This window comes from Ricinus communis, chromosome 4 (assembly GCF_019578655.1).
Source record: "Ricinus communis isolate WT05 ecotype wild-type chromosome 4, ASM1957865v1, whole genome shotgun sequence".
NCBI lineage: Eukaryota > Viridiplantae > Streptophyta > Magnoliopsida > Malpighiales > Euphorbiaceae > Ricinus > Ricinus communis.
The window spans coordinates 23,762,315-23,788,054 of record NC_063259.1 but is presented as its reverse complement, the minus strand read 5'-3'; the positions used below and the strand labels follow the sequence as shown (position 1 = coordinate 23,788,054).

At 33.9% G+C, this 25,740-nt stretch overlaps 4 protein-coding genes across 5 annotated transcripts; 2 read left to right on the top strand and 2 right to left on the bottom strand.

Moving 5' to 3' along the window:
- The first annotated feature begins 300 nt into the window (after positions 1–300).
- On the top strand, positions 301–6,134 carry LOC8264514 (tRNA(adenine(34)) deaminase, chloroplastic). The gene is made up of 4 exons (XM_015716530.3): positions 301–4,065; positions 4,147–4,234; positions 4,785–4,912; positions 5,615–6,134. The coding sequence occupies exons 1-4, from the start codon at positions 434–436 to the stop codon at positions 5,886–5,888; spliced, it is 4,122 nt and encodes a 1,373-aa protein (XP_015572016.2). The 5' UTR covers positions 301–433; the 3' UTR covers positions 5,889–6,134.
- A 600-nt stretch (positions 6,135–6,734) lies between these two features.
- Positions 6,735–8,184, top strand: LOC107260918 (lysine-rich arabinogalactan protein 19). Its single transcript, XM_015716591.3, has 2 exons — positions 6,735–7,806; positions 7,923–8,184. Exons 1-2 carry the CDS (start codon positions 7,057–7,059, stop codon positions 8,022–8,024), a joined length of 852 nt encoding a protein of 283 aa, XP_015572077.2. The 5' UTR covers positions 6,735–7,056; the 3' UTR covers positions 8,025–8,184.
- Positions 8,100–11,351, bottom strand: LOC107260908. 2 transcript variants are annotated; one of them, XM_048373188.1, is made up of 4 exons: positions 11,132–11,351; positions 10,903–11,035; positions 9,498–9,626; positions 8,100–8,383 (listed from the first exon to the last, which is right to left on the bottom strand). In XM_048373188.1, the coding sequence occupies exons 1-4, from the start codon at positions 11,284–11,286 to the stop codon at positions 8,360–8,362; spliced, it is 441 nt and encodes a 146-aa protein (XP_048229145.1). In that variant the 5' UTR covers positions 11,287–11,351; the 3' UTR covers positions 8,100–8,359. The 2 variants fall into 2 exon arrangements, with proteins under 2 accessions (XP_048229145.1, XP_048229144.1); XM_048373187.1 differs by having other exon boundaries at positions 8,100–8,390; positions 11,132–11,345.
- An 843-nt stretch (positions 11,352–12,194) lies between these two features.
- Positions 12,195–17,674, bottom strand: LOC8264513 (phosphate transporter PHO1 homolog 1). The gene is made up of 14 exons (XM_015716472.3): positions 17,182–17,674; positions 16,777–17,077; positions 15,948–16,353; positions 15,802–15,850; positions 15,607–15,678; positions 15,168–15,297; positions 14,476–14,596; positions 14,143–14,392; positions 13,917–14,021; positions 13,778–13,822; positions 13,545–13,697; positions 13,129–13,407; positions 12,601–12,737; positions 12,195–12,497 (listed from the first exon to the last, which is right to left on the bottom strand). The coding sequence occupies exons 1-14, from the start codon at positions 17,401–17,403 to the stop codon at positions 12,407–12,409; spliced, it is 2,361 nt and encodes a 786-aa protein (XP_015571958.2). The 5' UTR covers positions 17,404–17,674; the 3' UTR covers positions 12,195–12,406.
- Positions 17,675–25,740: the final 8,066 nt, after the last annotated feature.

Sequence of the window (25,740 nt, the reverse complement as noted above, 5' to 3'; positions counted from 1 at the left end):
TTATTTCATTGAATAACTAGTTATTTGTTATTTAAAAATAAATTCATGATGAATTGATAAAATTTTAGAAAAATGAATTACTAATTCAATCAAATTATCTGTCATTTATAAAAATAGATTATAATAAATCAATATAAAACTAATAATTTTAGATTAAAAATATATAATAATAATATAATTAAATTGGCGAATTTAAAAAAAATATTTGGAGATATATAAGAAGAAATTTATCAGCACGAGCAATTGGGTCCCACGAATGTTAAAAAATAGTTTAACGGGACTCGCTCTTTATTCCAATCCAAAGCCACACATGATATTGCTCTTGGTTTGGATTCTGCATCATAAAATAGAAAAGCTAAAAAAAGCCTCATCAAGGTAAGCTTGCATCTCTCTTCTCACTCTCAATTCTAGCATTCTAATTACTGAGATAGATATGTACAATACTTACACTAGTTCAGCTGTATTGACACTTAGAACAAAAGGGCATCTCTTATTTTCTCCATTCAATGATCACTCTAACTTATTAACTGAAAGATTTGACAAGAACCCATTATCGTCATCTCAGTGCTGTTCATGTTGCAATTGTTGTTCTTGTTGTTGTGCATCTTCATTTTCCACTCACAGATTACCTTTAAACCCCAGTTTATTTTATGGGTTGAGGCAATCTACTCTAATTCAATTGTCACCTTGTAAAAGATTGATCTTTGGGGGCAGGGACCGGTACTATTACCGGGTCCTGGATTATGATCTCGATCATGAGGTTTGTTGTTCATTTAAGGAGAAGGGCAGTGGGGAAAGAATTGAGAGGAGAAGGAAGGGAAGGTTTGGGGGTAAAGATTTGCGCCAAAGGCGGTGTTTAAGTAGTGTTGATGATGTTGAAGCTGTGATTAGTTTGTTAAGTGAGGAAGTGAGTGAGGAGTGTTCAGGTGATAGAGGTCAAAGTGGAACTTTTTCAAAGAGAGTGGAAATGGAAAAGAGAAATAATTTTAATAGCAGTGAACGTCCGCAGAGCAGAAAGAAAAATGTTAGATTGGGTTCCTTGGAGAGTGAATCCAAGAGTCAATTTGAGTTAGTTACTGGTGAGTTTAAAAAAGACGGTTATAGAAGGAAGGCAGAAAGGGAAGAGGATCAAAGGAAGGAAGAGAGGGAAGAATACAGAAAGGAAGAAGAGAGGAAAGAGAGGGAAGAGAAGGTGGAAAGGAAAACTGTTCTGAGGGGTGAGGATCGCAGAGGAAGGAAAGCAAGTTCCAGTTTTTCATCTTATTACTCGTTGTCTTCTACGGGGGATTTTGAGAGTGATAAGGAAGTTCAAGATGAGCATGTTGGATTACTGGGAGAATCATCAAGCGGATATAAAGAAGAGTTATGGGGTGGAGAGAATAAATCTGGGGGGCAAGTGGTGGGAAAGGTTTCAGAGAAGAGAATTAGTACCACAAGGACTGGTGCAGACTGGGATTTGAGAAAGAAAACTGAGAAGAAACTTACTGAGGTTGAAGAAATGCAGTTGATAAACGATTCCTCGCAATTATGCTCGAGAATAGCAAGGACTAGTGAAAGTGAAGATTGGAAGGTGTCAAGTTCTGATAAACAAATTGGTGACAAGAATGGGAAATCAACTTTGGCAGTCGATTTTGAGAAAGGAACAAAAAAGAAAAATAATCAAACAGATAATCAAGTTTCTGAACAGATTCAATTCAGACAAAATTACCAGGAAATTACTGATATACAAGAGATCCAAGGCAGAAATGGAAAAACAACTTCCCAGTACCAAAGGCAGTTCAATGGCAGAGAAGGAAACCTAAAAGTAAATGCAGATTTAATTGGGGAAAGAAGGGTTGGATATCGTAAAACTGCTGATGAAAGCATTGGAAAGGGAAATTTAACATCAAATGCCCTGCAGCTCTCTGAAATATCAGAAGCTGGAAACACCAATGCTGGAAGACTTTCTAAATTGCAGAGGCAATCTGAGTCTAGATCGAAGATCCAGGAAGAAGAGAGATCTCGAATGTCAGTTTGGGAGACAAGTGAGAAACACCAGCAAACACTTGAGCAGGTAAGTGGACAGATTGAGTCCACAGGAAGTTCACAACAAATGTCTGAAATATCGAAAATTCGTGATGACAAAAGCAGTACATTTATTTTACAATCAGAAGCTGGGATGAAGGATCGGGAAAAAAGTATCAGTGAGTTTCATTTGGTTGGACAAGCAAAAGAGCAGAGGTTCCATACGGATCAAGAGGCACTTCAGAGAATTCAATCTGGAAAAGGGTCCCAAGATATCACCAATATATCAGTGAATGTCACCAATGTATCAGTAATTCATGCCAGTGATAAAGAAAGAGTTTATGATTCTAAAATAAGTTCAGAGAAGAGAGTGATTGATCGAGGAAGTGAGCTGACATCAGTTGTTAAACCCATTCAAGAAACAAGAGAAAGATGTAATCAAACTGCTGAAAGAATCACAGAAGCCAAATCAAGAAATGAGGCCCACAGGACCTCTGAAGTACCGAGTTTTCAAGAAAAACCTTCAGAACAGCCCTCTAGTTCTCAAGCATCCCTGAATATGGTTTCCCAAGCTAGAATACAACAAATTGATGTAGAGGACGGGAATTATAGAAGTTCACAAGCAATGATGATGCCCCCATCTCATCAAGTGGTAAATCGAGGTTCATTGCATGTTAATCCAATTAGTGAGACAGCAACTCAAGATGTTAGCGGCCGAACTTCTGATAGCAGCTCAAGTGCTTTCTATGAAAATTCTGCAGGGAGAACTCCAACATCATTTCAAGAACCATATGGCAGAGATGGGAAGGATGAGTATCATGGGGAGCCTTTGAAACTTCTGACCCCTGAAGATGCTATGGGCTCAGCTTATCGTCTAGAGGAGTCATCTATGCAGTTTGTAGGGGAATTTATGGAGAAGTCAAGGCAAGAAGTATCTTCCTCTGAAACTCGAAGGGAGAAGGATTTCAAACAGAAGTTGGTGGAAGGCGAAAAGGAGAAGAGAAAGAATTCAAGTCAATTCGGTTCAGAGTCTCTACAGTTGAAGGAACAGGACTCGAAGCGATTGTCTGGGGGTTCTGGAGAGAAGGGTCCTTCTGATGAAATGTGGGATGTGACAGACTTATCTCTTCAGGAACCACCAGAGGCAGAAGCACACAAGGGCAGCACATCAAATAAAGATGCTGTTGTTAGGAGAACTGGAAGGTCCTTGTGGAGTATTATTGCGGATGTAGTTCGACTGCGCTGGGGTTCACGGGCTGAAACCCCTAAGTCAGGAAGAAGATCGGGTGGAAAGAGTTCATCAAATGATTCTGTTAGTAGCGAGGCATGGTTTTCTGGCCGTGACCCTGAGGAAAACAGTGATAAAAATGTGGAAAGGGAAAGAAGCGTGACAAAGGAAACCTCCTCTTCTCATCACCTGCAACTAGGGCGAACTACTAGTCAAGGTCAGGGAGAAGTGTCCAGCACAAGTGTATCTAAAAGCAAAATAACACGGCTTGAAGTAGACACATCGCCTCCTTCAACTACATTGAAATTTGGTTCCACATCAAAAGGTATTTCCTCTCCATCTGAAGAGGAAAACCTTGTTTGGGGGGAAGATGGAAAGAGTTTTGAAGGAACACAAGGACATGATCAAAAGAGTTCACATGTTTTCCCCCCTAGCACTGTAGGAAAGTCATCATCTCCATTGCTGCCTTCTAGTGGCATGAGTACATTTATTGTAGAAGAAAGTTATGGTGGGGGTAAAGCTGATATGTCAATCAGTGGGTCAATGGAGCTGATTGAGCAACCTGTTAGTACCAAGTCAACTGAAGTATCAGGCGCCGAGGGGATGGAAGGAGAGTTGAAACAGAGGAGACTCCAGCGGAACAAACAAGTCCCAAAAGACAAATTTGATGAATGGGAGGAGGCATATGTACGTGAAAATGAGCAGCGGAAAATTGATGAAATGTTTATGAGAGAAGCACTGTTAGAAGCCAAAAAGGCTGCTGATACGTGGGAGGTGCCTGTTGGGGCTGTTCTGGTGCAACATGGAAAAATCATTGCTCGTGGCTACAACCTGTAAGTTCTCCAAGTTCTATTGAATGGTCTGATATGATATGTCCTTTGTTGTGGGTTTTTACACGGTGATCTGTGTTTCAGAGTGGAGGAGTTACGGGACTCCACTGCCCATGCGGAAATGATTTGTATACGGGAGGCTTCAAACCAACTCCGGAGCTGGAGGCTTGCGGTATTCTTTTATTTTTTCTTTATTATATTTTTTTTGTTTTCTGCGGTAATTTTTCCCTTGGTTAAAACCTGTATGACCTGTATTAAATCCTTTTAACTCAAGTATAACCTGTATATTTTTGAGGAGACTGATTGATATCTTCAGCCTTTCTGATTAGTCTTTGCAGCATCAATATTGGCTGGTGGTTAAGATATTTGCTTTAAAATTGTCTCGTCATTTGTGGTGATGATGTGGTTCAAGTACTCATTTAGGTGAAAGTGAGTACTTTTGGATAATACAATATTGATGTACATATTTGAACCCTTTGTGGAAAGGGTGTATGGGATAGTCTCCGCTTTCAGTTTTGGCCATTAGTTCTAGATATGCAAATATTAAATGGTTTGAACTATGATTTTGTAACATAGAGGCTAATCCACAGAAATTACCATATGCATCTTTCTCTGTCCTAAATTGTCTGCATTTTAGGAATTTTTAATCCGACTTTAGGAACATCACTTATTTTTGTTGAATGTTGGTGTAAATATGTTCTTTTGCATTTGTTGATTATCAGGAGACTACACTTTATGTAACACTTGAACCATGCCCCATGTGTGCTGGAGCAATACTTCAAGCAAGAATAGACACTGTTGTGTGGGGAGCTCCCAATAAGCTTCTTGGAGCTGATGGAAGCTGGATTAGGTAACATCTGACTTTTCTTCAGAACTTAGTTGTGTTGGAAATTACTTTCTGCTTATACTGCTTATACTGGTGGTTGAAGTGGTCACTGGTGAGAACATTCACTAAATCACTCTATCTTTTAAGGATTAGAATTATAATAAGCTTTGCCTTTAAGATGTTCATGTCCATTTAACTGAAATACACTTCTACTCGTCTTTCTGGATGGCTCCCCTTGCCGTATTACTTCTATCAGCAATGTCTGTGATGTGCAAGAAAGAACCCATGGGACCAAAATCCAATTCATAAACAGCACATCGTGCTCCATATTTCAATCGGTTTTTTTTCTTGCTATTGATTTTAGTTTCTTCTTTCTTTTCATTTGCATCTTATTTTCACAAAAGGGAATGATGAAACGGTTCCTGCCAGCCATGTGACTTGATGTCAATAAAATATTTGTAAGATGTTTTGGCAGCTGGTGGAATATGAATCTGCAATTGTCCTGATTCTGATTATGAGGGGGGAAAAAAAGATTACTGCTGGAATGAGATTCAAGGCCTAAATCAAAGTGCCTTTGCTAACACTACATTGTAATTGATGTGGTATTACCATGTAGAGCATGGTTTGGATAGTTAAGCAACGTTCAGATCAGTTAAACACAAAAGAATATTCTGAGTTTTAAGACTTCTTAGGTTCTAATCTTAATTTACAACACATATTTTGCAGACTTTTTCCTAATGGGGGAGGAGGAAGTGGCTCGGAACTGGTAGATAAGCCACCTGCTCCAGTCCATCCTTTTCATCCAAACATGAAAATCCGGCGAGGGATATTGGCACCTGAATGTGCAGATGTAATGCAGCAATTCTTCCAGCTCAGGAGAAGGAAAAAAGCAAAGAGTGGAGATTCGCCACATAATAAACCTTCTCTTCCTATTGCAAGTCATCAATCAAAAATACTTCATAAGATGCATGATATATTCCATGCCTTGTTGTGTTTGTAAGAATAGCAGAATAATGGCCATTTCTCATTAAATTGAATGCATCTCTGGTGATAGGCTTCTTATTTGATTCTTGTAGAGCAGTTGCCAAGTACCACCATTAACTTAGACGATGGTAAACTCCAGTGTCTTTGTGTTTAAGAGAGCTACACATGAGGTCGAAATTTTGAATCTTAGTTTTAACTTGTTAATTTTTATTTATCTCACTACCATCTATAAATGTTATTAGGTATCAGTTTAAGTTGAAAACTTTCAAGATCTACCAACAATCTGTAACCATTGCTTAGGTTTTACTTTTTAACTTGAACTTTTCAAGGAGCTGCATTAGCCATTATGCACTTCCAAATTCCCATCAAATGCAAAAAATGTGAAATGTTGCAAATGAAAATGTCAACAGAGTATGATGTTTTGAAGAAGTAAAGGGATCCATAACTGGGAATTAGACCATTAAGATGATTCCTGACCTGGTTTATTCTGCAATCAGTTTGACAGGGACCGCTGACCAATTTTTAGGTTGTGTTAGGATCAACATCGTGGTCAATCCGCATTAGGTAAAAGGTTTGCCAGCAATATCATCTGCATATCTTTCCTTGCTCATTTCTAGTCCTTCCCCTTTTTTGTCACATTTGGCACGACAAATTAATGAACCATATAGAGGGCGAAATGCTCATCAAAGGCAAACTTGCATTTGAAGTTTGTCCAGAAACTTGCGAGTTTATGTTGGCCTATGAGGCACCTTTAGAAGCCGCAACTCAAGTAAGGTATTCCCTTGTTGGGGGTTATTTTTAGTTACTTGTGCATGACAAGACTGGTTAATATCATACCCAAAATCCTGAAAGAAAAACACCGAGACTATGATCAATGATGGTTTCAATAATAATAGACTACATACCAATATTGCTAAAACTCGGAGGAAGCTTTTCTTTTCTTTTCTTCTATTTTTCTTTTTTGGCAAGATTTTCAAGCTTCAGAAGAATATCAGGATTGTGCTGTGGCCCACTAGCTGTAAACTTGGCAGAATATCCTGCTCACTCCAAATCATTAGAAGTAATGTAGCATTCGGGTGAAGACTACATTTCTCCCTCCAACACAGCACCAAACATTTTTTACATCTAAAATTCTCTTGCATTATATATAATTAAATAGATCTTCTGTTCTCATCACAACCAAAATGGGTTCGAGGTTTCTGGCCTTGTTCCTGGCTTGCCTCTGCTTCCCATTAATCATTACTAATGCCCAAGGGCCAGTAGCATCACCAGTGACATTGCCTACTACTCCTCCACCTACGACCACTGTGCCACCACCAACAACTACTGTTCCTCCACCTACAACTGTAACACCTCCGCCTTCTACCACACCAACTGCACCAACACAATCACCAGTAAGTGCAGCAACGCCTCCAGCTGTTACACCACCATCTCCAAAAGTAGCACCAGCTATTAGTCCAACTGTCCCACCTCCACAAGTTCCTACGCCACAACCACCACCAGCTCCTCCAATTGTAGCTCCAGCTCAACCACCTGCATTACCACCACCGCCAGCTACACCACCACCTGCTTTGCCACCACCACAAGTGTCCCCTGCTCCAGCCCAAGTACCTCCAGCACCAGCCCCTGCAAAGGATACCCCAGCACCAGCACCGGCCAAGGAAGCACCAGTACCATCACCAGCAGCACCAGTTCCAGCACTGGCTACTCCGTCACCAGCCCCTGTACCAGCTCTTCCACCACCAGCTCCAACACCTGAATTAGTACCTTCACCTGCACCAACTCCACCCAAGCACAAGAAGAAAAGAAGGCACAGGCACAAGAAGCATCATCATCCACCAGCTCCAGCACCAACTCCCCCCAGTCCTCCAGCACCACCTACTACTGCGGTGGCAGAATCTGATGATACAGCCCCTGCACCATCCCCAAATCCGGTACGCCTTTACTGTTTACATAATCCATTGCTTGTACTCTCAAAATAAATGCTCAAGTAAGAAGTCAATGTCGAATTACCATAAATGATTCCGTTCTTTCTTCCTTTGACTTGCAGAATGGAGGAAATGCATTGTATCAGCTGGGAGAAAGTTCTGGAATTTGGGCAAGGACATTAGTTATTGCCTTTCTGCTGCTTGTCACAGGCTACAGTTTCTAGCAATCTCATATCGTCAAGAGATATAATTTTATGTGTACAAAATAAAGATCACTCAAAAATTCATACAAATAGGAGTTATAATGTAAAAGGCATGCCGATGGATTGTCAAAATTTTGTATTTTTTCAGTTCATACAATTATTCTTTTGAGTATGGTTCTTACAAAGTTCGTATGCAATAAAGCAAAATTGAAGTACAATATTACATGAAACCATGCGAAAAAATGAAGCTGTATAAGTACTGAAGTTCACTGTCGTTTATCAAACTTGATCTGCATTTGATCCCGAACCTATGTCCTCCCGCAAAACATACTCAATTACGAGACCAAGATTATCAGCTAATTTGTGATATTTTTCACATCCTGCACACTAATAAGTAACATCTTGTTGTCAAATAAAAATGAAATTTTCTGCTTTATGATAGAGCCATAAACACGCTTACAACACAGATCAATTACAACTTCCTGTCAGGGAAATTGATCAATAAAATTAATATGTAACCATGCGCCTCTACTTCTATAGCACAAGCAGCAACAAACTCATAGGTTAGCAAAGAGAAAGCTGTCAAAAAGTTTAGCTGGCAGCATCATATATGCAGCCAAAACTACATTGACAATAGCTAGCATCTATAAAAACCTAACTCTAATATGAGAAGTCGGCGAATAAATTAATGAATTTTATAGAGGAATGAGAAGAATTAAAACTGTAAAGAAGATGCTAATCTTTTTATGTAAATAAAATCAAAATCATCTTATAATTTAGGTCTGAAGCCTAATGCATGCAGAACTGACAATGAATGGTATGATAATAATGAAAAGGATAGCACATTCAACTAAAACACAAAATTCAATCAATTTCAGTTGCATGATTTTGTATAGAAGCTTTCCCAAGTAATGCAAACTATAAATAAACCATTAACTAACAAATTGGATATTTTGAAGAGTCAGATTCAATAATATAACTAAGTTTAGGTGCAAAGAATATACATAGGTTACAGTATTGTGTGATTTCCATGGACCGAAAACAAGAAACCATAATGGTCACTTAAACAATCATTTGAGTCAAAGGTCTTAGTGGTAGTTTGGTATATATATAGCAAACATATGCATCTTATTGAACTTAAATCTTTCATTTCTAGAAATGTTAATCCAATTAATATTAACAAAATTTGTTTAAGAAAATATGGGTTTGTCATCATCTTGCGGTGCTTAAAATTTTGATGGTTCACTCCAATCTTTTGGCCACTACAAGTATGAATACAAAACAACATAAAGTTTAGTTAGGTCATAACTTTTCTAGCAATGATGGATACTAACATTTTTATTGGCAAACAAAAACTAAATTTATTTCTATTGTTATGTTAAGAAGTACAGAAAAAAACATATTAACACTATATCAGAATGGAAATTTGACGGCCTTGCTGCCATTGGGAAACATATTTCTAGTAGGTCTTAATGAAAGTCAATGAACGAATACCTGTACATAAACAAGCCCCCGCTCATAGGCCAATCGATTAATGAGCCTCTGTGTTCTTTCACCACATTCACCACAAGTAAATTGCACAAGCAAGCTCCTTCTAGGAAGTTTTGTGTCAATAGTTGTGCCCTAAAAGGAAGACATGCCAAAAAATAGAAGTTCATAAAACACAAAAGGAGAAAAAAAGAACATAAAAACTAATAAGAAAGTATCACTGCTTAGTCTCTAGTTAGATAACAGTGCAGGATGAATTTTTAAAAGTGCAGAAATCAATTTTATGGATGAATGCATGTATTTAGCCAATGGTTTGCAGGGGAGGGAGGGGAAGAGATGGGTAGTTGCTCAAACAATATCGATGCTAAGGATAAAATTCATTAAACAAAGAATTTAGTAAAGAGCTAATGGGCTTCCTTACATGCAAGTATGCACAAGAAACTAAATTTTTGAAAGACAAAGATGAAAACAGAAATTTCTGAGCAATAAAATGTTTATGGTTCACCAAGCATTACGGGATTAGAAACATTCTTCTACACTTCTATCATCTTTCATTGTGGTTAATTACCAAAAATATAATCAATATGTATTTTTCACAGAGCTGACCAATAGAAAATGTTTTAAGGATTTATAACAATGTATGGTACTATTGCAAATGTGCATTAAAGCGGATACTCCAGCCTCATGTCTAAAAGAAACATTCTTAAATCCAGCATCAGGGATAGAAGAAGTCATGCACCTATCAAAGGGACAAAGGATTCAGATCACCTATAATGTGAATTCTGTTGGAGCACAGAAGTACAATGTGAGTTCGCATGAGTTGTATATAATGCAAACTTGATAGAGGTGCATAATAGAAATGATTGCACAATGTATGGGTTTCATTTCAATCAATTTAATCTATTGATTGAATACTCACTTGGGGAAGTATAAAATCGAACCCTTTTAATTAATTCCCAATTGAATTTATCATCCTTTTCTCTTGTCATAGCTACTGCCACCTTTTTCCTGACACCTTGGACAAAAGTGTCAAACAATTTGTATCACCATTCAGATTGTTCATTCATCCCTTACTAATTACTTGGTTGATGATACCATAAGCTAAGCTAATAGCTTTCCTTATAGCCTCAAGTTCTGCATACAAGCATCAACTTCTCACTCTCAAACTTCATAAACATCCTCAAAGAAACTCATACACGGTTAACTGCTTTTTGAATTACCATCAAACCATGAATTGCCTTCACATAAAATCATGTATTTCTTTTAATCAACCATAATAGCATTAGAACAAAGAAAATAGGAGTAATCCGGAAGGCCACAGCAAAAGAACTAATCACCAAAACCTAGTAACACCAAATAACATCAGATTTAACTAACTAAGCTAAAAGGGCACAACAAGAAAATCATATACCGCATTTAAATCAGTGGGTTCTGCTTCTGGATAAGTCTCAGAATTTCCATCCACTAGTCCAGAAAGCGCCACCACTAACCGTTGTGAGCGTTTCTGGGTTAAAGATGCAAACTTTCTTTGACAGACTCTCAGCCTGTAGGAATCCGCAAAATAAAATAAGAAGTTAATTACCGTACTATTATCAAAGATTCGAACTTTGAAAAAGAAAAGTAGGGTTTTGGCGAGTGACCTGGGCAATGAGTAAAAAGGGTGCGCCTTTGAAGAAATTATGGGTTTAAAGAAGCTGTCACACAAAAGGGAATTGATGGGTTTGAGTTTGGAATTAGAGAGAGAATTTGTGGCAGGAGAGAAATTGCAATAAGTGTAGCATGCAGGAGCAGCCATTTCGTGATGATCCTAATTGTGATACCTAAGGTTATTAGAGGGAAAGTATATATAGCTACGCATTCATATTCATATATTTGGATGGTGGGTCCTATATTAATTGAGATTTTAGATGATTTGTCTGTTTCTTTATTCATTTCTTATATAATGCAATAGGTGTTTTGCTCATCAGAGCTCACGAATGATTCTTGTCCATTTTCTTGAAGAGCTTCAGCTCATTCTTGTTTATGTATTTTGTTGACCCAACCTACTAATTTACTACAGATAGATAGAGATTGAATGTTTCCCTATGAAGCTCCTGTTTTTATCACTAATAATATAATGTAATAAATTCAAAACTATAAATTCCAATTCAACGGGAAGAAACTAAAACCATCCTCTATGCATCATTTTCCATGGCTCGGGCCTTTTGTGCATGCAGCATGGCAGATACCCTTTTCTGCTAATCAGGATTTGGGTTCTGTTCATTACTATTCTTTTAGTCCTCATCATTATGTGAATTTTTTTCCTTTGCTTTTGCTGATTTTTTTTTTCGGAACCAGCATCCAACCTCTATCGGGTGGCAATTATATTGTTGATACAAGTTAATAAAGTTTGGGAAGTCATCTTTCTATTGGAGGTGCCAGGAACTTGAAGGTCACAGGGAACATAATCCTTTACTTTCCTTCATGTTTTGCAGAAAGATTTCAGAATTCCCTATCAGCCTGTCGTGGATTTGCGGAACTGGGTTGCAAACTTTACTCATTCTGCAACTTTGTATCATCTGTAATAACTTCTGCTAGTATGAAATCATCTCTTTCTTTTTTTTCTTTTTTCAAAAAACGTATTCACTCATTTTCTTTATGTTCAATTCTGAATAAGAGTCAATTCATAATCAAGCGGCAACAGAAATATTCGCAAAGAAGGCGTCAACTAATGATCTTCTATTCGTTGAAGAAAATTTTGTATACACGTATGAACCATTTCTTTCCCATTATCCATGATACAACAATAATGATCAAGATGATGTATTGTTACAACAACTTGTGCAAGTACTCTAAAGGTTCCTATGGGAAATTTTGGTTGAAAAATATCATTGTTTGCGAATCAAATTCTGTAATCAACTGCTGCCAATGGGGCATCAGTCTTCCTCTTCCACTTCATGAAAAGGAAGTGGTACTGTTTTAACTGCTCTAAATTTGCCAGCATTATTTAGATGCTCATTCTCCAACCTGGACCATTGAAACAATTCCCCATTAGTCCTATGATTTAATACACCTGATGAAAAAGATATATGAAAAGAAATTGTAAATGAAACCGAGTTAGTTACTTTACCTGTAGAAATTCCAATGCCCTCTTCTAATCACTTCAAGGGCAGCTAGAAATAGCCCAGTTACTCTGTAATCAACATGTTCAAAACTTGAGTGAAGAACTGTCTGTAACCAAGCAAGCCTCAGGACAAGGTTCAAACCCTGCAGGAAAATAACCAAATGTGTGCTTAGAGTTTGCTTAAGAGAAAGAAATCGAAAATGCATCCGTAATGTTTAATTTCAGATGTCTAATTCTGTGTTCTTGGTTGTCCATCACAGGCTAGCTATGTTGGATGGGAATCTTCCTCTATGTTGGAAAATGCCAATAATGAATCCTTTTTCATAGGAATATGTTCATTGTCTTAATTCTAACATCTTATCTTGATCTTGATAGCCTAAATATGAAAATAGGCAAGTTGATTTGTCTAATCGGAGAACAGAATAACTTGGCAGGTGCCAATATACTGGATATTGGGTGGAAATTAAAATTCCTATCCATCTTGTTCCACTGATAATGAGAGGAATGGAACGGAGTGAGGACATAATACTGTACCATGGAGAAGTAGTAAATGAACTTTCGACGAAGCACTAATTCATTTCTTAGCCAAGGATTCTTGGAATTGATTTGAAGCAAACCCCAATCCTTTACAAAGTCCCAATACAATTGGTAAATTGTTGCAGCACTTGACATAACCACAACAAGACATAGCCATCCAACACTCTTTTCTTTCTCATAGGCTACTTTGGCTCCTGCTGCTAACATTGCTGATACATACTTGCCTAGATTGACAAGGTGACTTGTCTGTCCTTCGTCGAACCATCGCCTAGCACACTGCACACCCAATTAAGTGAAACCCGGTGAAAAAAAAAAATTAAGTGAAATCCTTAATCACAAAATTTCTAATTACCATAAGCAAATAAGTTGAATCATAGGTCTACACAGTTCTAATAAAAATAACACTCGTTTACCTGCATAGCTCTCCAGTAGTAGGGCAGGAAGGACACTGCATAAGCAAGATCACGGTAATGCTTTGCCCTCATGCAGTAGCCATAGTCCTGGGTTTTAAAGCTTCCAGTTATGTAGTAACATGCCACATACTCCAGGTTCCTAAGCATTGGCACCTATTCAGTTACAAATGTCATCAGTTTAGCAATATGTTTAGGCATCTAATTGTTCATATGCTATCAGAAACCAAACTTACTTGACTACAAAGTTGATCAGCCATGAAGAAGTCAAGCATCACAACCTGCAGAGACATTTAGTATGTACAGTTATAACTAATGCTTTAGTTAATAAGCCTATGAAACTATCAGATGACCAAATATGGAAATTGTTTTTACCTTATAGAGAGGTGATAAAATTATGTTCCTAATCACACAGAGGAAACGGTAACGACTAGACCGGTAGCATATGTTGAAGGGGCACAATAGCAGTGACAGGAACATCTGATATAGAAGTGGAAACTGTTAGTCCAGTACGAAAGAAGACCTGGAAGTCCATTTAAAATGGAAAAGCAGGTACTTGAACTGCTATAAGTCTATCAGGTTTTCTTTATCGAGAAATTACCAATAAAAGAAGACCCGGAATTGCTTGAACTTCAGAATAAGAATACCCTTTTGTAAGAAGTGACAAATGAATAAACATGACTCCTACTACAGCAGTCATCGATATGGTACATATCAAGAACACATCTCTGCACTTAAGCTCCTTTATGGGGGCTAATTCAAAAATGAAGCTGTAATTAATCCTAGTCTTTCTCCACATGTAAATGTTGCAACCATACAGAAAGAAGTGTAGGAACATGAGGCTGAACATGCTGCAAAATATAGCAAATCTCCTTTTATTACCATAAGAATTTTCAAGTTTCATGCTAAAAATAGCCAATTAAGGGAAACTTGCCTAAGCACTGGATAGACAGTTTCCATGTAGACTGTATCAGGCTGCTGCCTATACATCCCAGTAATATGAGCCATTATAACATATCCAGCAAGAAGAGCAACGAAGCATCCAGTGAATAATCCTGATTATGTTCAAATATGTTAGATCAATGTTCATCTACATATCTACAGTATGTTTATACGATTCAATTGCAGACATGGAATTACCTTGGTAAATTCTTTTTTTTAAGAAAAAAACTTATCTAACTATAGGATAAAGATCATTTTCTTAGTCATATGTCCAATATAAATTGTTGGCCACAGGCAGTTCACTCTTTCTAAAAAGCGTCTTACATTGCATGAAGAAAACTGATGTTGTCTTTTATGCAATAAGAGTGTTGTTCATGTTCAGTCCTTGTACGGATCTATTTTATGTCAAACATGTTAATGGGTGTGTGGCATGGGACCTATGCTTTATCATCCACCAAATATAAAGTGAACCAGGCAGCTAGCACTGCCCTTCATTTGCATTCCCTTAGTGGCCTAATGGGTCCATTCTTTTGAAACTTTAAAATCTTATATTTTTGTCACAAACTTAACCAAAGATCAAAACTTTCCATCAAAATGATTGATTAAAAAAGAACCCACTTAACAAAAAATAATAATAATATCCTCCAATTCATAAAAAAAAAAAAAAACGAAAGAACAACTCACCAATGGAGAAGGTTACACTATGTGATTCTTTATGTTGTCGAGGTTTAAGATATTTCATTCCTTTTCTTTTGTCCTCTTCTGCAAAATGTTTAACAAATAGCTCCTCAACTTCATCTGATAAATTCATTACCTGTCATTTATGAGACTGATCATAAGCAACTTCTTAACTGAATTACAAGTTCAAAAGAGATTATAAAGTTAAAAGACAAGCATATCTAGGTTCAAATTTTGTAGATGTAGGCATGAAGCAAAAGGATCACTATCCACTTGACAATGTCTGTGGATAATCAGACCAAGAAATAATAGTGGAAAACATCTAAGAATTCACCCTATCATAATTTTGCATGCAGATTTTCTCATTTTTTCACTGCAACATTTCTATGAATAATAAGGACTAGATATTTTTCATAGTGGATTTTAGGATTCGGTTATTGATTACCTTGTCTGAGCTGTTGAAGTAGGAGCTTTCAACAACTTTTAAATAGATTGGAAGAACTTGTTTTCCTGTGACCTAGAGATCAGAAAAATATAAACACCAATAGTAAACTTTCCATTAATTATGCAGACCAAAATACATAGTATCAAGCAGCATTTGAAAAGAAAAAAGGAAAACCTGAGTGACTTAATTACTTACTTTGTCAAACTTCTTCAGAATCTTTATGAAAGCTAGCAGGTTCAAGTTCCTGAAAAGTTATAGTAATTATAAAACAAGTAAGCTTTCTCTATTCCAAACTCAATTTCGGTAATGCAATTTAATAAATCATCCGAACATGATTATACCTATAAGTCTTGAGATAACCCAGACCTTTATAGAGCTCAACCATAGCACCCTTAATCATCTTTTCTGCATGATGCAACTTTGTTTTGTTGATATGCAATCTGCTTTCTTCTGGGTTACATTTCTTTGAGGATTGGTTAACTAAATCTTCCCAAAGTAGATAACTAATTGCAGAGAATGTGCGAGAGGGTGTTGTTAAAGGAATGTTTATCTTCAAATTCTTCCCTTGGAAGTTGAATACTCGACCGGAGAGTGATCTCAGCTTGCTTTCCTCTCTTTTCATTCTCAGTGATTTTCCAATCGCTTCTGATCCTGGAGAATCCATCTCTTCAATTCTCTGCAAGTCTTCTGTGCTTGTGTCTTGCACCACTTGGTCTTCTTCTGTTCTGTCCCTTACAGAGTCCTGCTCTGCAGCCAAGAAAAGAAAAATGAGATCAAATGTATTCTCAAACATGAGTTCAAAACAATCAAAATATGCCTTCTAATAGTAATGTCCTATGTTGTTATGCTACTTCAATTTTTTTTTTCCCCGCTACAATTTTACACTTGGAAAATTGAGTGAAACTGTCACAGGTTAGTTTTGATGCCTAAGGGGATTATTCTGCTGCAACTTCTTTCTTGCGCATGTGGATTTACATGATCATGTAGCTTGGAGCTAAATTTGGTTTTAGCTCCTCTAGTATATGCATTTAAGTGAGATCAAGAAAATGTGACATACTTTTGATGGTAAAATATGTGCAAGTTGTACAAATGATCAAATGGTGCAACAGAACAAAACCGAAACTAATAATCCTTTCTCCAATTCTTGAAATGGATGGGAAATCTTTTTACCACAAGAAATGGTGCATGATATAGTTGTATCCTCCTTGGAATCCTGAGCAGAAGAACCTTTGCCCCGCTGTCGCTTGAATGCAGATTTGAGCTCAATGAGAATGTCCATTTGCTTCTTCAAAGAATCCCCTCTTTCCAAGAACTCTTTCTCTTTAGTTTTATAAAATTGGTTCACTTTGTTAAGCTGAAGGTCCAAACATGCAAAGAACTCTCTGACAGCATCGGTATCCTCAAACTGCTCAAGAAGTTCTGTCTCATACATATCACCTTTACTTGCCGATGATGCAAGTTTCTTGTGAACCTGTCAATAACAACAACAAGAACATCACATTAATTCATGCAAAATTTCAAAACAATACGTTCACTGCATGAATATTATTACGTAGCTGAAGAAAAAGTACATACTTGAATAGCTCCATGTTCTCTATGTTGATGAGCAAATGGAGAGTACTTCTTAAGAGAGGAAAGGAAAGAAGCATGATGGTTCTGATGCTTGGTAGGGTTATTACTGTTAATATTAAGAAAATGGAACTTCTTGAGATCTTTCTTGAGTTGCCAATAATCAACAAAAGCCTCTTTCCATTCAGGAACAAGCTGGCCTTCAAATTGCTTCGAAAACTTCACCATCTTTTTTCTTTTTCTTGTTATTAAGATGAACTTGGGAGTGTAGACTAGCTAGTGTTCTAAGTGTGTTTCAATGGTAGCCCAAGATCACAATATTTATGGAGGGTGAGAAAAGAGGAATATGATGATTGATGTATGCTAAGACAGCATCATTCTAACACATATACTAAATATTATGCCTCTTCCACTTGAAAGTTATAGTGGCAAAGATTCGCCGGAAATTGACCAAACCGCCACCCGAAATGGTGATGACTCCTTGGCCAACATGTTCTCTCATGAAGATTTTTGAAGGAGTAGAGAATTTAAAGAGGATTGCCTTGGCACGTAAGTGGGTCCATATATGCATACATTTTATTACAAAAAAGTATATATCATGAAATGAAATGAAAAGAAAAGAAAAATTAAAGTATAACATTACTCAAAAAGTTCTCAGAGGGCAAAATTTGTCATGTAGGACAAGTTACAAAAGGGTTTGTCTCTTTTTTCTTTTTTGGTTAAATTTTTTTACTTGCAATGCATTGTGGCATTAAAAGAATTAATGTTTAAAATTAAGGGCAGATTTGTGCAATTGAGATCAGCAATTAAGTTGTTAATTACCCAAGATTAATTTAAGTGAGACATGATTGGCTTATTTTGTCTAAGGACACAAATGTTGCTTCTAATTAGACCAGCCATATTTCCACTTATTTGAGGATAACTAAAAAAAATGCCAATAATTTCTCATCACCACTTTCCATTATAGAAATATAAAATTTATTATATTCTTTTCTTTTTTCAGTTTTTCTGGTTGTATTAGATATGATATGCAATATATATAAAGATCTGCTGTTTTAAAAGTTGATAACAAATTCTTAATCTCTTATATTACAAAGGGAGAATTACAAATTATCCCCATAACATTTATCTTATTGTGTACTTTAATTATTAAATTTTTAAATAGCACCTTTCATCCTCCCCAATTGTATATTGTTAAACAAAATAGTCCTTCTATTAGCGGACTGTCAATCCAAAGCATATAAAATTGGTCATAGGTTAAATTTCATTTCTTGACAAAACATCAAACTGAATAAAAAATACTATAAATTTTTTAATTTTTCCAATATTAAGCCACAATTTGATAAGAATATTTATTTTTAAGAGCAAGATATCTTAAAAAGATAATTTTTTATATTATGTAATTCACGGCTAGTTGGATTTCTCATAAAAATAAAAAATACGAGCCAAAAACACATAAAAAAATATGTCGGAAAGTTACTTGTAATATCCCTATTACAAATTAAATATTCAATCTCAGTCCATCATCTCTCTATTTCTTTCTTTTTTTTCTTTCTTAAATCTAATTCGTAAAGCCACCTGCCTACGTCATAAAAAGAGGTAACCATGTCATGGAAAAGGAGTTCGAATTCTATCTGCTATATCGATTATTGTATAGGACAAGATCAAATCGAATAAATTAACAAAAATCTATTCATTTGTTGTTTTTTCTTTTCTTAAAAAAGAAAAGGTTTGTTTGTAACATTAATAACGTTATAGATTCGATACTCCATTATTACAACCCTTGTATGTTATAGATTGTGAGCCTGAATGCAAATAATAAAAGATGCCAAACATAACTTTACGTACGCGGTTTTCTACGTTAAGTGAATTGTTTTATTGGAAAAGTATTTGAAAAATGTGATTAAGTCAAAAATTAGTGCGAGTTGGAATGTTAATTAGATTTGAATTTCTATAATTTTTTTTAAGATTTAATTAAACTAGTCATTTATCATTGCAAACTAACTATTTTAGATATAATTTAATAAATTGTTCAATATTTAATATTAATTTATAATATTTTAAAAAATAATAGCAAACTAACTATTTTTAAATATTTTTAATTTTTTAAGATTTTATTAATGCAGTAATATAAAATTATTTATAGAGTATTTATTATTAATACTAATATATATAAATTAATACTGTCAATATAATTAATATTACTATTTTTCTAGAATTAGAAATTATTATATAATTAAAATTTAATTTATTAATAAATAATAATATTTAAAAATATTATTTTTATAATCAAAATTATTATTTAATTAAAAATTAATTTATTAGTCGATATAATATTAATATATAATTAGTATATATGCTATTTTTAAAAATTATTATTATCTAATTAGAAAACTAGATTATTATTGATATATTATTTCTTAAGATTAGAATGAGTATTTAGTTAAAAATATAATCTATTAATTAATAAGTTAATTAAAAAACTATAAAATTACATGTAAGTTCGAATTTTATATGTCAAAATAAATACATTTGTCAAAATAAAAATCTTAAGTTTCAGAAATTAATATATACATATATATAGATTAGAAATTCTTTTATTATTTTATTTATGTCTCTTTGAATAATTTATTATAATCTTTTAATGTTTTAAAAAGTCTGTAAATGAAATATAAAAACCCGATTAATAAAAAATAGTATATAATTTTCTTAATTACTATCTAATTTTTTTTGTAGATTATAGATAAATCTGTTAAGAAACAGAATTTAAATAAACAAATTAAATATCCTTTCAAAAAATATATAAAAATGAAATATAGAAACTACCTTACCATTTAAGGTTGGAATTAATAATCAGAATCAATGGTAAGGTACTGGTAAATCTAATATTAGCAATAATGGTGCCTAAAAAATGCAGAAGGTTCCAAGTTGTAATATTCTCATGTTCCTTGTTGTAGCAGTACCACTTCCACTGTGGCGCTGTCAATTGCTCCTCCAGCCCCAACTTGTCAACATGATAAACCAAAACTACAAAATTCAAATTTTTGTGTCCACTTCTCTTTCTCTCTCTAACCTCTTTCTTCTCCCCTTTTTTTTTTAATAAATAAAAAAAAAAAAAAAAAAGAAAAATTGTTGCTGGACATGGAATGTACCATCAAGAATATGATTGTGGAAAATTGACAGCGGGAGTAAGGTGGCTGACTCAAACACGCGCTCTATGTTTTTCTTCTTCATCTCCATTTCTTTTTATCTCTTTTCTGTTCCACATAAGTTTTCTACACCTACAGCATTTATTTTCATTAATAAGGTAATCCTATTCTAGTTTTTAATGATCTTTTTCAATGAATTAAGTGCCAACAATTGAAATTATTTATTCCAATTTTAATTTCCAATCTTTTTTTTTTCAAAAAAAAAAAAAGAAAACTAAATGATTGCTGATTGAAATATGTGTTATAAATATTTATCATTTAAGTGTTAACACATGAATAAAACATAATGAATTGATTATTTATTTATTGCTATTTATATATTTAGAGTCGATAATCTTTTCATATGTATATAAAGCGATGGATAGTGATTTTTGCCATAAATATTAAATGAACTGAAAAATGAAAGAATATTTTTATCACAGGAACATTCTTTCTTAATAGAGATATGCTTAATAGAAGTCAAAATTTGCTTTATAGTTTTCTTTGTTCTATGATCAGTTTGGGTAAAATAGCATGGCACAAAATGACCTTCTTATTTTTCTTTAAGGAAAATAAAAGGAAGAAAAGAAAATGTGAAATGGGAGGGGGCGTTTTCTCAATTTGGCCATTGACCTTTTCAGAAAACCCAAAATTTCTTGAATTTATATATAAAAGATTACATGAAGACTAGAATTATGTATAGGAAATTAAAGTGAGAGAGAAAAAAGATAGAAGAACCCATGAAATAATAAAGGCTATGGATGTGATGAGCCAATTACAATACATTAAAATGATGTTCTGATTCGGATATCATTTTTGGGTGCGCCCAAGTAGTCACCCACCTCTCTCTGCAATGCCTCCTTTCTTCTCCTAACACTAACTAATAAACATTATCATACTGACATCTTCATCTTCATCGATATAATTCTATGATGTTTTTGTTTTCCTTTCTTTGTTGTTGTCTACAAATGTTTGACCTCACATTTATCATCATTATATGACCAAACAAGATACTTATCCTAACCCCTAAACATATTTATCAATCATCAGTCTCAAATCCAAATGGTCAATGCCATCATTTTTTTTCTTCCCTTTTTTATGTTTACCTTACTATGAGTATATTTTTTGTTATTTCTTCTATTTTCTTTAATTCATATCATTTTTTCTATATATACTGAATTGACAGATAAATAACTCATATAATATTATTATTAAATTAAAATATATAATAATTCTTAATATTTAAAGATAAAATCTTCAGATTATATATCACTAATTATCTATTCGTACAAAACAAATAAGTTTATATTATATGGGTATCTCATGGTATGACCGATTAAAATCACCTATATAGTTGGAGGGATTTTCTCTCAATCTCCAGAAACCCTAGTAACAATTTTGCACTTTTGTCATATAGAAGATAAATTGATTCTTCTTAAAAAAAAAAAAAATTGTGATAAATAGCTTTTAGTGAATCAGGTTAGAATCGACGGATAGGATATGTACTAAGCATGTCCATGGACATATTCAATCAAACAGTAACTCAAAAAAATTCATTATTATCTGAGAAATGTGTACTGAATTATTCAGATTTCATTACCTAAAATTTCTTTTCAGAAAAAAAAAAAATGCATGAAAAAGAAAAGAATTCAAAGAAAAGATGATCGATATGCTCTGCCAATCCAATCTTGACAAGCTTTTGATTTCTTTCATGAGCTTCAGCTCATCGTCCCACGTCTAATAATATTAGTGCATGCATGATCTTTGCTAGGAATAAGATGCCAATCTTCAAATATACACAGATTTTCTATATAAATTTCTGAAAAATACTTTATTTATATAAATAAATGTTTGGTTCAGATTTCCAAAGCATTGGAAAGATATATGGACTCTAAGCATATATACCATTCTTTGGATAATATTTCTCTTCTGCATGAAACAACAAGAAATTGATGGTAAGACTGAATTTTTCTATTTATTGTTGATGTTTTATTAATAGAATATCCTAACGTCCTACATATTTGGTGCAATAATACCCATCTTTATTCTTTCTTTTAAAATTAATCAGGACTAGTGACGATATCAGATTGATGAGCATATACCTTCCACTTATATATATATATATATATATATATTAATGGCTTCATACTCTAAAATAAATATTCTTTTACATATGGAGGTCGTATTTGTACAACATTAAACAACAGCCACCTAGGATGTCTCCAAGTATATGCTCTAACTTTGCATATTTTCATGTGTTGTAATCTAGTGGTTTTCAGAAGCTGGCCTCGGAAGGGATTCTGATTCTTGTAGATGGGCTAGGAACCATAATCTTCCGGAGAGAGTTGGGGAAGAATAGAAGCATGGAAAAAGAAAAATTAAAAAAAAAAAGTTGACAGGGATCTTACAGTTAAATGAAATTGTTTACTAAATTAGTAGCATATGTCTGGCATTTTATCGATGAGAACTATTTTTAGATTATATTTATAGATTTCGCATACGAGGGGCTGTTAGGCTTATTCGTTGTTTTCTATTGTTTATCTTTTCAAAAATAATTGAGTACAGAATGATCATTCTACATATATATTTTGCTCTGGCAACAATGGGAACAATGTATTAATATTAATCTCCATTGATGCATGGATGCTTGCCATTCTTTTATTGTAGACTACGAAAGATATGCTAATTGACAATTTGCAGCAAAGCTCCGACTAAAAGAAGGATTTCCCTCAGTATATTACCGTTTACATGTACAGTATATACAGGCATATATGTGCATTGATTCTGAGAATATAAAATAACATCTTGCAATATCAATTTCGTCTCTGTGAAGACTGCTCCAGGATTTTTTTTTTCTTTCTTTTCCCTCTTATGCTAGTATCATACGTAAACAAACAACTCAATCTCTCAAATAACTTTTTAATAATAAAAAAAAACTCATCTGTTTACACAATGAAACTTTTTAATCTCACATCTTAACCACTAACTAAATTCTTATTAGTATTTACAATTGTTTCCGTTCAATCAATAATGAATTCGCAAAGGCAAAACTCTTTCAATCAATGCGATTCTATAATTTCAAACTCTAAATCGTAATAAAAAACATTTCAAAATTTAGCCAGTTTAACTATTAAGCCAATAAGATATCGGTAGCCTACTCTAACCATTTAAATATAATACAATATAGAAAGATGGACAACAAATTTATTAAATCTTTTTACTTATTTTAATATGATAAGGATATTAGTTACAAATGCACAAACCTTTTTTTCTTCTTTTTTGCATGCACTAAATATAAGTTTCGTGTACGGATCATTTATCATAATTAATAACCATGCAAATGATTACACATTTCATCTCTTAATTGATTTCTTAGTTTCATGGATTCAAATTTGTGGTAGGAAAATCCCCACTACCAAAGCTGACGTAGTTGCTGCCTGTCTGGTCTCTTGCCTAACTGCAAACTCTTTCACGCTGCTTAAAGATTCTCTTTAAGAAATTTCTGGTTCATAAAAATTTAGATTCTCATGCTGGTCTCTTTTTTCATTATTATTTATTAATGTTACCCATTAAATATGTAATTATCGTTGATGTTATCATTGTAAAATCCTAATGATTGATAGCCATGAAGATGGGGCTTAAACTATTTATCCACTGCTGTCACCCACTTTCCAGTAACTCGCAGGAGGATGGCTGCCTGCCATTTATATAAAATCCACCTATAATTGTAACCTGTATGGATAATTTAATTATTATACTAACGGAAGCTAAAAGCTGCGACTTTTTTGGAATTTCAGTCTGTAATCTGATTAATCATCTATAAACAAGCATATCTACCAGATATGGTGAAGATCTTCTTAGTGAGGGTTATAGATCTACGAGACAGTACTTGTATTTTTTTTAATTTAGTGAAGGTTGAATTTTAATGTTTATTATGATTATGTCTATTTTGGATACTGAGATAAAAAAATATTTATTCACCAATACGTATTTGTTGAATATTCTTATCATAAAATCGCACTTTAAATAACTTATTTAAAAGTTATATACTTAGAAAAATAATTTTCTTTTATAATGAAATCACAAAAGGTTAATAAAATATTTCTAGAATTTAATATAATTATACTAAAGTTATACATTACAATAAAATGAGAATACAGTATGTACTCGTGTTTATAATTTGACATTAAATAATTTATCTATACTCATTATTTACAGTTAATGAATCATCTATCATTATAATAATTAGAAAAAGACAAATATACTAATTGACACATAGTCGTATATTAAATTCCACGTCAAAATTAGTTAGTTTATCCCCTACAAAACAAACCCATGAGTCTTCACCTCAGTTCTTTTTCTACTTTTTCAGGGTTAATCAATTAAAAGAGTATATTTTACGTTGCACTTTAATCCTGACAACTTAAAGTGCAGTATAAGTTAATTCCTCAATCATTATATTAAGGAGCAATTTAATCCATCAAAACCTTATTCTCTTCATTAATAGCAGTATAAAGAACAGATTTGGTAATTGTAAAATGATAGGAGTGAAAATATGTATCTTGACAAATTCTTACACATTCTTCGATACTCGGAATTTATCACGAGCTATGCAAGTGAATACCGATCTTATTACGTAAAACCATTTACATAAATAAATATTTTAATAATTATAAAATATAAATTGATTTAAGCGAGTCTTGGCAATAGATAAATAGTAGTATCAATAATTTTTGAAATAGATATAGGTAGTAAAATTAAATTTAGATGAATTTAAAAGAAAATTAAAATATTTATATTTTATTCAGATCCAACTATCTTTTAGTATTTTATTATAAAATTATGCAAGCAGAAAATCTGAGATTATTAGAAAGGGAGAAGAAAAAGAGATTCCAATGGCTATTGGACTAGCTACTAAAATCCTGCCCTAAAAAGGTTCTTAAGAGGAAAGTAAGACTAAAAAAGGGATATTCCTTCATTGGAAATTCTGATGCTTCTAATGAATAGTTGATTAAATCAATTTTCCAAGGAAACAAACAAAATAGACCAATCAATGTCGGTTATCAATATGAAGCATATTTAAATGCTTTCACCTTCCACGAAAAGAAGCACCAGATCTTACCCTACAAACATATCAACTGTGATGCAAAATCTACCAATCCTGTGCCAAATTAACACCTTAGTATTACTTTTAAAAAAAAAAAAATTAAATTCACCCTCAAATTTATTATAATCAACAAAAAGAACTTTGATAAAATTGCAACAAATCGTTTATTTTTTCTCTTTCCTACATTGAAAATCAAGTCCATGTTCAGGTTTGATGACAATGATTATCGAATTCATGCTTATCTTCAGCAGGAATTGTTATTGTGAAAAA